The sequence below is a fragment of the Silene latifolia genome, unplaced genomic scaffold (assembly GCF_048544455.1).
Source record: "Silene latifolia isolate original U9 population unplaced genomic scaffold, ASM4854445v1 scaffold_466, whole genome shotgun sequence".
Taxonomy (NCBI): Eukaryota; Viridiplantae; Streptophyta; class Magnoliopsida; order Caryophyllales; family Caryophyllaceae; genus Silene; species Silene latifolia.
The window spans coordinates 51,219-63,909 of record NW_027413383.1 but is presented as its reverse complement, the minus strand read 5'-3'; the positions used below and the strand labels follow the sequence as shown (position 1 = coordinate 63,909).

Here is a 12,691-nt window from a genome sequence, read left to right as displayed (position 1 = left end):
TACATGCATGCACCTCAAACAGCTCATTGGGATGCTGCACTTCGTACTGTACGGTATTTAAAGGGTACTCCTGGGCAAGGGATTCTGTTACGGAGTGATGCTAACCTGACACTGTGTGGTTGGTGTGACTCCGACTGGGTTACGTGCCCTATGACTCGTCGTTCGTTAACTGGGTGGATTGTTTTCTTAGGGTCCTCCATTGTCTCATGGAAAACCAAGAAACAAGCCAATGTCTCGCTTTCCTCAGCTGAAGCCGAATATCGTTCGTTAAGTGGATTATTGATACGGGGTGCTCGCACCACGTTACGGGAAATTATTCTTGTGTTCTTAACCCGCGATAGGTTGCCAGTCAAGCTGTGGGACTCCCTGATGACACACAAATTAATGCATCCCAAGTGGGACGAGTTGTTCTTACTCCATCTATTGTTCTTGATTCCGTTCTTTATGTACCAAATTTACAATGTAATTTAATCTCCGTGTCACAATTAAGTGACAGTCTTACTTGCGAGCTTGTTACTAATGCCCAACATTGTATCATACAGGACCGTCATACGAGAGCGGCGATTGGCAAGGGTGACCGATTGGACGGACTATACTACCTACGTCAAGAACCGAAAATTATCACGAGTAATGTTTCTATTGGGTCGATTGTGGATTTATGGCATTATAGATTGGGACATCCGTCCTCTAAAGTAGTACATTTACTTCCGTTTGTTCATACTAGTAAAGACACTTTGATTAAACCGTGTGAAGTTTGTCATCGTGCAAAACATGTCTGTAACAGTTTTCCCATAAGCAATAATAAAAGCAGTTGTTTGTTTGAGCTTGTTCACTGTACCATAACTACTTCTGGTTAACTAACCATAGTTACCAGCTAATAACAAACTTATTTAGTTAGTCTTAACAGATTATAACTAAATACTATACTTCTATCCAATAATTTGCCTTTTTGAACGAAATCAAGGAAGGTATTATTTGTCACAAGTTTACTTCTAGAAGTACAATTGCTACTTACTTTAGTTGTTCACATATCGTCTTCTAGAAGTACAATTTACTTTCCAACTCAAAACCGCCATTGCATCGCCGAGTATGATTTTTTAGGACTTGCTTGATTAGGAGAAATAATTTTTAGGTTAACAGAGCTCAAATAAATCAAAAATGGTTGAGTGATGATGGTAAGAGGCGAAGATGAGGGCAAAGGACTAATTAATTACTCCCTTTATATTTCAACACCTGTCTTTCGAATCTTAGATAATACATTACCTTCATATTAAGGTAGCAATTCCCAGTTAATAGATCCTACAACTAGTGTTATAGAATCTGAGCTTTATAATAAATTTTTCGAGTTTTGTTTTAAAGAATCCGAATTATACCATAAAATTTCTGAAATCACCCACTTAAACATTAAAAAAATTAACTTTAAGAAAGCTCGAAAAAATTACACATAAGCTCAGCTAGATATAAGTTGGTTGTACGATGTTATTATACCATGGAAGGTATAATGTTATTTGTGAGTAATTCCTCCATCACTACTCTTTCCACCCTATAGTGGTCCTGATTTCTCTATTACCCTTGTTTTCATTACCTGTCCATTACTTATCAATGGACCGGATTGCTTTCGGGGACAAAATAAAGGGAACAGATTAGTTTTAGACACTTCAATCTCCACCTCAATTTTTATACAATCTTGATCAATTTAAACCATTAATTTTTTTCTTCAAATCAAATCCTATCCATTAATAGGTAATGAAGAGGAGGAGGTAATGAAGAGGATCCATATGCACCCTACAGAACCACTCCTTACCCCTACCCCCAATCTCCTAAATCCTAATCTCTCCCCGTTTTTTTATCTTATGAAAAAGGATTACCTAGACCATAGCTGATTTAACTATAAAATGAGCAATCCTATTTAGTCTTCTATGACAACGACACTCACAAGCAAAGCACCTAGTTGTAAATGTGCATGGTGTAATGTAGAACTGGCAAAACGGGTCAACTGGTCGGATTCGGGTCGGGCCAATTTGGATCGGGTCATTTTGGGTCTCTCATTGATTTCGGGTTAATTCAGGTCGAGACGGGTCATTTCGGGTTTCGGGTTTGTTGGTCGGGTCTGTTTCAGGTCAAGCGGGTCGGGTCATTTTCGGGTCAATGAATAATAGAGAAATAATCATTTCAAGTCCTTTCGGTTCAATTAGAGTTATATTTTGTCGGGTCATTTTCGGGTTTGGTGGTTTCAGATCGGGTCATTTTCGGGTCGGATCGGGTCAATTCGGGTTTTCAGGTCATATTCGGGTGATGTAGTTCGGAACACTTCGGGTCTCGGGTCAGTCTTTTCGAGTCGGGATAATCGGGTCGGGTTGCTTTTACCAGATCTAGTGTAATGAGTTTCTAACAACTTGAATTTGAAGATGGACTCTAGTGATTAGATTTTGGGTGAAGTTCCTTAAACTCAAATATTTATAAACCTGATAAATAGGTTAACCGAATCGAATACAGATCAAACTTACAAGAATTTCAACCAGATCGGGTCGATCAAAACGTACTCAACGGTGACACAATATAATTTGCTTAATATTGAACATAGAAACCAGTCAGAAAACATACACGTAAATTCAATTGCTAAAAAATCTCAGATGCATGATCATTTTTTCGAGAACCAAAAGGATACTGTTGAGTGTTGACCGCTCCTTGGTCAAATTCATGCGTAGCAATCTTGACTTCAACTTACTAGTGCATCTGAATAATGTACCGATCAAACATTAATTGTATTGCTTCCACATTTAACTCTACTCTTCAATTGCATTCAAATCTACGTTTACTTCCAATTTCCAAACCCCAAACTATTTATTCACTCAATCATCATCAATCCCACATCCCCATTCCGATTATCTATTTCATCAAACATAAACAAATAAATGAGACGGTCATTACCTCAACCAACTTGCACCCACTTCAATATATAACATTATAACACCACACACAGTCGATACAGACATATCCCTTTGACGGATCTTGGTAAATCTCCATAGTTGTTCATCAATTAAGTTAACAAATGGGGGAAATTGAGGGAGGAGTAGATTACTTGTGTGATGAGAGAAAAAGTGCAAAGTTTGATGTAGAGGCAATGAAGATCATGTGGGCAGGTGGTGAACATCAATTTCAAGTTGCTGATCGTATGGCTCGTCTTGTTGCCAGTGATCCTGTTTGTGCTCTTTCTCTTCATTTTTATGGATTAGAGTTATGATTCTGGTGTTTGGATTTGTGTAGTGCTTAATTATGTTGTAAAGTTTGGATCTTTTTGTTGTTAATGTTATAGATTTATGTATTATTGGGTGTTTGTTGTTTGTATTTATGGCAGTGGTGGAGCTAAGGGGAAGGGGTAGGGGTAGGGGTAGGGGCGGTCGCCCTCCTGAACAATGGAAAAGTCGGAATTTTAGTTAAATTTTCGTTTTTTTTACTGATATACCTTATGACATTATTAGTATGCCCCCTAGAATTCAAATCCTGGTTCCCTCACTGATTCATGGGTTTCTATGTAAATGTCTCAACTTTCTATAGTTTTTGGATTGATAACAATTTGGGCTAGTTTGTTTTTAGTGAAAGGTAGATTTTTCGGTTTACATGTTGTGTTGGAGGTAGTTTTGTGTGTAGAATGTAGTGTTTCTAGCTGAGATTTGTTAAATTAGTTATGAAGTGTCATTTGAATTAGAAGTGAAATTTGAGAAATTTGGGTGTTGTGTTCAGTGAATTAGGCTGATTTCAGTTTTGGGTTATAAAACAGGTTGGGAAATGGGAAACATAGATCCCTACTCTTTGATTGGATAGGTATTTGAAGGGAAATGAAGGGTAGGGAAGTGAAAGGATGTGATTTTCTTTGTTTGGTAGCAAAATGGAGTTAGTCGATTTTGGAGAGGAGGTTGTTGTAACCATGTATGATTGATTAGCTTAAACAAATGGAAAACATCAATTAAGGATTGGAATATTAGAGTTGTTGGCTAAACAATACTCCCTCCGTTCACTCCAATTCCATACATTTTGGTAATATATGCAAGGAGTATTTTAATCGAATGTATGGAACTGGAGTGAACACAGGGAGTAGTATGGATGTTATTGTAGGAGATTACCCCATGGACTTTTGCATTGGTCGTTCTCGTCTTATATTGTTATGATTATGCTTCATAAGGACACATTTGCTTGAATATCTCATAAACCGGTAATCATTGTGGGGAGTGAGGACATGCAATGGTGGACCTCAAAGATGAAATAAGGGGGTATGAACCCTTGACCTTAAGTCAAAAATTTACCTTACACAATACACACCCTAGTTAACACTAATTTTAATGATTTATGCAGGCAATGATGTGACGATTCATACATCTTGACCTTTTAACCTTTACCTTTATGCATCTTTGTATATATTTTCATCTTTGATTCTAAGTTACACTTCATGAATTCTTCACCCGTAAGGCTTTTTTCCAGCTTCTGAAATTTTAGGTGTTATTTGACGCATTCGATGTTTCATGTAAAATGTAAATAATTGTGTACAGTCAAATCAGCCTCTCTGGGAGTTGCTATTCAATGAAATTCTCTTCCTTTCTCTAGCTTTGTTTTTAGTTCCCCGCTAATGCTTAATGCTTGAAATGTTGTTGTGAACTGTGATTGTTGGTTTTCTTCTTGTTTTGGAACATATGTGTTGGCCATCTAAAGATTCTCTTCCTTTCTCTAGCTTTGTTGTAGTTCCCCTGCTAATGCACAATGTTTGAAGTGTTGTTGTGAACTGTGTTGATTTTCTTCTTGTTTTTGAACATATGTGTTGATCATGATCTGAACTAAAGATTCCAACATAGTCCCGATTAGTCACATGACTCACATCCTCCCCGGTTTGTGAATGTGGACAATCCTTCACTTTACTTGAACACGAAGTTTGCACTCTTTTAGAACTAAGGGCACGCATTAAGTTTGGCTGCTAGAAACGGACAATGACATGATGCAGTGACACATGACATGTTAGATGTTTTATTTTTTTTCCCAGATGTCAAGATCCGCCATTGAGTGCATAGGTTATCTACATTAACTTTCCTCTCTTAAAGTACTTAATGGTGGTGGTTTTGTTTTGTCTTAAATTTGCGCTATCTTATTTTGTTTACCAGGTATTCAACAAGGATGGAAGAGTTCGGCTAGAAAGAAGGGAGTTACTTAAGAATACCCTAAGAAAGGCAGCTCATGCATGGAAGAGAATCAATGAACTTCAACTGACTGGTTAGATATGTGCTAGGGTTTCTCTAGCCACGTAAACTCTTCTTCTATACCTTCTATTTAATTATAGTGTACCCTTGTAACTTTAAAGTATGGAAATTGCTGCAGAAGAGGAGGCTTATGCGTTGAGGTTCTTTGTGGATGAGCCATCTTTTACCGATCTTCATTGGGTAAATTATGCACTTCTAATGATAATCTTGTTTTGAATATCTCGGTTTCAGACTTGGGCGCCAGTCGCTGGCTCGTCATAGCCCAGTCTCTGACGTTGCTATATAAATCCGGCTGACTGCCTCAAAATGTGATTGTGGTAGCTTTGAAAACCTTATAACTCGGTCGATATACAAGCTAAATTGTTGTCCAAACATCTCATTTAATTTCATGATTTTTTGTGTGTCTAGGGTATGTTTATTCCTGCCATTAAAGGACAAGGCACTGAGGAGCAGCAGCGGAAATGGCTTCCAATGGCATATAGGATGCAAATTATTGGGTGCTATGCTCAAACTGAACTTGGTCATGGTTCTAATGTTCAAGGTCTGGAAACTACTGCAACATTTGATCCTGAATCCGATGAATTTGTCATTCATAGTCCAACATTGACATCTAGCAAAGTAAGTTACAAAGTAGTGTGTTCCCATTTGGATAAATGAGCTTGCCGTTGTCTTTTGTTCACGAGTTTGACTTGGTAATAATGTTTCAGTGGTGGCCTGGTGGCCTTGGAAAAGTGTCCACGCATGCAATTGTTTATGCTCGTCTGCTTGTTGATGGACAAGAACATGGAGTGCATGGTAACCAAGTTACCAACTATTGAACTAACTACTCATCATTGGTCCTTTGGCCTTGCGTTGATTGATGTTGTGTCTGGCATTGCACTCAGACACAGTATTTTTGTGATTTTGTCCTGTTAGTCCAGTCTAGAGTATTTATGTATAGGTATGTTTTCATTGTTGTTCCTAAGGTTTTATTGTACAACTGCGGAGCTTGGATGATCATCTGCCTTTGCCCGGGATTACTGTTGGTGATATTGGAATGAAATTTGGAAATGGAGCTTACAATACTATGGACAATGGGGTCCTGCGATTAGATCATGTGCGCATTCCAAGGGATCAAATGCTTATGCGGTTCGTTCTCTTAACATCTTATAAATAAATTGAAACTGGGGGAGTGGAACTTAGCTTTGACTCTGAGTCTGTGGGTAAGTACTGGTGGAAACATCATGTCCAGTGTCCTACTTCCCTTGTCTCAGCTCAGTAACTTTAACTAAAAACATACTTTCTTTGTCCATGCTAATAGTATATGTTTGTTTCTCACGCTCATCTTCCACCCACAGCATATGCCTTGAAGGGAAATACAAACTATTGACTAGGACTAGCTTAAATTAAATAAGTAAACTCATAAGTTAATTTTTTACGAGGAGTCAGAGGACAGAGAGAATACATGGTAATGAGTTTGTCTTTTGAGGACCTTCATTTATTTAAGTGCTTTGTCTTTCCATGTTCCTTGATATTTGATCCATAATGTAGTTTGAATAATTTTGTTAGAGCTTAATGATTTTTGTTAAATCAGTGTAATGTTAGGAATAGCTATTAAGTCTGCTTTGCATGTCCCAGGGTCTTACAGGTGACAAGAGAAGGGAAAGTAGCAGAGTCTGATGTCCCTCGACAGCTAATCTATGGTACGATGGTTTACATTCGACAGACCATTGTGAGTGATGCTTCACGTGCTTTGTCAAAAGCAGTTTGCATCGCTACGAGGTACAGTGCTGTTCGACGGCAATTTGGCTCTCAGAATGGACGTGAGATTCAGGTATTCGGATAATAGACTGTTGAGCTTTGAGGCATTAGGGTAATGATGTTAAGGTCTTGTACCCTTGTATCAATTTGAGGGATTGAGGCTCTAGCATGAAGTACTTCTATATGAAATAACTATGAAAAATCTCCCAGGGAATACTAATTTTTTTTAAAAAAAAAAATTGAATTTTCTGCCACTTCTTTGCATCCAACAACATGAAACACATCACAACTTTTTTAGTTTATGTCCCTTGGTTTTGTTGCTGGCTGAAATGCTGCGTCTCATCTTATGCATCTCATCTTTTTGGGACGATTTAATCGATTAAAAACGGTTTGCTAATGACAACAAAGCGCAAAAGAGCTGACTGATGTTATTTATTTTATTGTGGAGTCAAAGTCATTCGGTGCAATTTCCGATGAATTTACATTATGGGTTATCCGGAAATAGCCTATATGTTGCACAATCCAAACCCCCCATACCCCACTGCGTGATCCGTCAAGATACTAGGGTAAGCTGTTTTTTGTAGGGGTCGGATGTACACGGCCTTATGCTTGTGTTAACAACATAAAGAGGTTGTTTACAAATGACCCAAGATGTTTACGTCGAGAACTACATCACAATAGAAAGAAGTGGAACCATTGATGACCCATTCATCACAATCCATAACCAAAGAGTACTGACTTTTTTGGTTTTTGGATTGTGATGGAATAAAGCAAATGGCTCTCTAAGTGGCTGCACTTCTTTCTATTTTTTAACATCATTATTCTTGACTTGGGATAATATTTGATTAGTCAATCGAGTGACCTTGTAAAATGTGTAGTGTTCGTTAATCTGCTATTATTTGCAGGTGATTGATTACAAGACTCAGCAGAGTAGGCTTTTCCCATTGCTTGCATCTGCATATGCTTTCAGAATTGTCGGTGACTGGTTGAACTGGCTTTACATCGATGTGACTGAGAGATTGCAGAATAGAGATTTTTCTACACTGCCTGAGGTCCATGCCTGTACCGCAGGGTTAAAATCCGTGACAACTTCATTTACTGCTGTACGTTATCTCCGCTGATTTCCAATCTTAATTGAATATTGTTATATTGCTTAAAAGACGACCTACGACAATGAAATTTTGTGGAATCAATGATTCAAATCCTTGATTTTGAGCACCACGACAGTGGATCTTAAATCATAGTGGACACTCATGTGATCGCCAAGTCACTTTGTTTGCCATGATTTTGTTGGTTTGTAATTTGTGAATGACATCTTTTTTCCCTTCAGAACAAAAAATATGGAACTATTACCAACTTGTTATGATTTCTCTCTATAAACAGAGGCCAATATATTTGTTAATTCTTTCTCAAAAAAGAGATATACTCTGAAATGTTTTGAGAATTTTTAAGAGAGAAGAGGGTTGGGTATAGTACAAAGTACAAAGTAGGAGAGAGAAGGGATAATAAAATCAGTCTTGGGAACTTTTATTTGGATGAAGGGTTTTTTTCTGTTATGTTGGATGAGTGGATTAAAGCTCAAGTGAAGGTGGGAGCAATCATGAGAAAGTGTAATGTTAAGAGGATAAGAACATTGTCGTACATGATCTGTCTAACACCCTTTACTTGGTCTTTCTAGTTAGTTGAGCGACTTTTCTCGATGTTGTAATCTTTACTTGTGTTTAATTACTTTTTTGACGACTTGAATAATCAAAGTGAATGTTTCATATGGTCCTTATTTTAGGTGAGTGTTTAGATCCTTTAAAGTTATTGTTTGAGTCACCGTTTTTATATAATAGGAGTGCATATGATGCAGGATGGGATAGAGGAATGCCGAAAGCTGTGTGGAGGGCATGGCTATCTGTGTAGTAGTGGTCTGCCTGAGTTATTTGCTGTCTATGTCCCTGCTTGTACCTATGAAGGGGACAATGTTGTCTTGCTACTACAGGTATTTCTTACTACTCTCTCCGTGTTTTCTATTGCTCCTGTCTACCTCCCACAAGGCCACAATCACCATTTCTCGAATTTTTATGCATGCTTGGTTTGAATGAATTGGAAGTCAAATTTGATTGTGTTGTTTGTTAGATTAATTGAGTTTGCAACATTTTATATGTGTGGCAACTTCACTGATTCACTGGGTTTGCAACATTTCCTTATAAGGCTAAAGGTAACCTAGTCAAATGTCATTTTTACCTTATTATGTCGAGGGGAGTTGATGTGGTCTGTGGAGGTGTTAGTTCTTCCCTTGGAAGGGTAATGTTCTAAAAATGTAATTGCAACTTGCTTACCTTGATAATTGTGCTGTACAACAATGTTGCAAACCTAGTGAATGGGAGGAAGTACAACTTCCAAAGATATTTTGACATTTCACTTTTGGTTGCGTGTCTAACTCTTGTCTCCTCCCATCTCTGTCTTTCACTGTTAGGTTGCTCGATTTCTGATGAAGACGGTATCACAACTGGGATCGGGTAAACAGCTTGGTGGCACGATTGCGTATATGGCTAGGGCAGAACATCTGTTGCAGTCTCGCTGTAGTGTTCAGGAAGGTACATTATGTTGAATAATTAGCTCAGGATGATGTGAAATGTAGTGAAGCCTGAAGGCATGTTGGACTAGCTTCCTGACACTCGAATTCTGTAACACCCCAAGTTATTGAGAGTAAGGTTGTCCCACATCGGGGAATTGAGGAGGTTGTGATATGTTTATAAGGGATTCCACCCACCACTTAGTAACAAGGCCTTGTGCTTTTGGGCTTAAGTGAGGACAAATATGGGCCCAAAGGTGCACACCCATCTTATTGGGTTGTGTTACGACGGTGGTGGGTCGGGTGGTTATAAATGGTATCAGAGCGACCCTGCGACCGTGTGGTGAGCTCGTGGTCGGGGGTACCCGGGTCACACACCTAGCGGGGGAGGATTCTGGGCTTGGCTGCGGTCAAGTTGGAGGCACAACAAGGAAGTGGGGGAGATTGTAACACCCCAAGTTATTGAGAGTAAGGTTGTCCCACATCGGGGAATTAGGAGGTTGTGATATGTTTATAAGGGATTCCACCCACCACTTAGTAACAAAGCCTTGTGCTTTTGGGCTTAAGTGAGGACAAATATGGGCCCAAAGGTGCACACCCATCTTATTGGGTTGTGTTACGACGGTGGTGGGTCGGGTTGTTATAAATTCCCCCAAGGATCTCTAGTGTACGAGTAGGACATGTCTCTCATCTAGCATGACTACTCAAGTCAACACACATGATGTAAAGTGACTTTCCATTGTATATGGTTCTTAAACTCATATGTTGGATACTTGGATGCTTGATTGGTTCTAGACCTATCAAACGGGCCAAGTGTATAGGGTTAGGGACTCAGGGTTAAGCCAAAACAAGTCGGCTCAAAATTCTTGTCGGGTCCCTACAAATCCAGGCGAAGCTGAAACGACGTTTCTTCACATATTTTATATATATATATATATATATATATATATACTATCTTTTTGAGGAATGGGATCATGTGAGGATACACTATCTTTTTGAGGATTGAGGATTTGTTACAATATCACAGGTTGTTCAATACAATATCAGAGGTTATTCGATAAAATATCACAAAAAAAAAACACCTGTGCAAAAAAAAAAATTATAATTTTTTTAAAAAAATTTTTTTTTTTTTTGGCAAAGGTCAAATATTTCGTGATATTGTATTGAAGAACTTGTGATATTGTATTCACTAATACTCAATCCTCAAATATTTAGGAGTTCTCACCGGATCCCGACTATATATATATATATATATATATATATAATTTTCTGGTTGTGTTCAACCCTTATCTAGTCCTAAATTTATGGGATTCAGATTTCTGTGATTTGATTTTGAAGGTTCTACATCTTCAATTCTTCATTAAATTAAAAATGGGTCAGGTTAATTTGTTTTTGACAGGTTTTCTTGGATCCCTATCTCGTAGGACACTGCTCAATAAGACTTGTAACAGATGTTTTGGTTAAAGCTTCTATGACATCCTAACATTGGTACCTTAATTATGCTATTGGTTTTTGCAGCTGAAGATTGGTCGAATCCTGATGTTGTGATTGAGGCTTTTGAGGCACGGTCACTTAGGATGTCTGTTGCTTGTGCTCAAAGTCTAAGTCGGTTTTCAAACCCAGAAGAAGGTAATATAATTCTGTGTAGGGACTTTTCTATGGAGTAATTTATGAAGTTCACCCATTGATAATTGCTTGGAGATGTTTGGAATGCCTCGATAAATTCAGATTCTTAGGAAATGATGATAAAAAATTAAATTATTCGGATACTAAAATTATTAGCTGAAATATATTCTCAGGTTTTTCGGAACTCTCAGCCGATCTCGCAAATGCTGCTGTGGCTCATTGTCAGCTTATAATTGTTTCTAAGTAAGCAATGATCTTCAGAAATACCCTAAAATCTCGGGCTTTTGAGATATGCTTTATCAATGAAATACCATCTTGAGTTCTTGACCCTTGATGCATTTATCTCTTTCATCTCAAATATTATCAGGTTTATTGAGAAACTGAGACAAGACATACCCGGAGATGGAGTGAAAGGACAGTTGCAAGCACTGTGTGGGATCTATACTCTTTCCATCATCAAGAAGCATCTGGGCGATTTTCTAACGACGGCCTGCATCACTCCTAAGCAAGCATCCCTCGCAAATGATCTTCTCCGATCTTTATTTACCCAGGTTTTTATCAACTCGAAGCACGCCTCTTAAAGTCTTAATAGCCATGTTGTTTGGACACATCAATTTGGTTATAAATCACGACTTATCACGTGTCTGACACTTAGAACCTTCCGACTCAAACATTTGCTCTTCATTTTAAGCAAAAACATGAAATATTTTCACAAATTTCCGAGCCCTTTTTTTACTAACAGAATTTGAGATCACCTCTCTGTTGTTAAAACAGGGTAAGGTTGCTTATATCCGACCCCCTTACTCCACAGTTTACGGGAGCCATTTGAGGCATTGGGGTAATGACAATGTTGTCGTACAAAGAAATTGAGATAAGTAAGAAAGTGTAGACCTCTACATAACCAAAGCCATGCTTGTTCATTGGCAGAACAATCCATTAGACATAGCCCGCCAATGAAGTGGGTATAAAAAAAATGTAATTCAAGTAATTGCACGCACTCATTGTGCTAAACGGTCCCAAATCCAGGTCATACCAGCCGGATTTTAGCACCTCTACCTTGTATTGTCTCTTTTAAGTATACTAACTCACGTCTAATTTACCGGTTTGCTTAGGTTCGTCCAAATGCAATAGCTTTGGTTGATGCATTCAACTACACGGATCATTTCCTTGGCTCAGCTTTGGGTCGTTATGATGGTAATGTATACCCGAAGCTATACGAGGAAGCGTGGAAGGATCCTTTGAATAAATCAGTTGTTCTTGATGGTTACCAAGAGTATATCCGACCTATGCTGAAGCTGCAACTTAGGAATTCACGGCTCTAATTTTCCAAGGATTTGGATTTTGGAAAAATTACACGGAGACGTTAAACGCACTGATGCGTTTGGCTATAGGCTTACAGCTAAATAAAAGCTCTTTCATACCAGTTTCTCATTATATTACAACGACCATGTTAAAATAAAATGTGATTTTCCCTTTCTTTTACTATTGAGCAAATCCATGCATTTTTAATTTCGAA

General features: G+C 38.3%; 1 protein-coding gene across 1 annotated transcript; it reads left to right on the top strand.

Annotated features, from left to right (window-relative positions):
• The first annotated feature begins 2,618 nt into the window (after positions 1 to 2,618).
• On the top strand, positions 2,619 to 12,691 carry LOC141639595 (peroxisomal acyl-coenzyme A oxidase 1-like). The gene is made up of 14 exons (XM_074448677.1): positions 2,619 to 3,202; positions 5,151 to 5,259; positions 5,365 to 5,426; positions 5,655 to 5,864; positions 5,954 to 6,041; positions 6,212 to 6,374; positions 6,864 to 7,059; positions 7,892 to 8,089; positions 8,842 to 8,973; positions 9,451 to 9,571; positions 11,068 to 11,178; positions 11,349 to 11,418; positions 11,543 to 11,726; positions 12,288 to 12,691. The coding sequence occupies exons 1-14, from the start codon at positions 3,053 to 3,055 to the stop codon at positions 12,495 to 12,497; spliced, it is 2,004 nt and encodes a 667-aa protein (XP_074304778.1). The 5' UTR covers positions 2,619 to 3,052; the 3' UTR covers positions 12,498 to 12,691.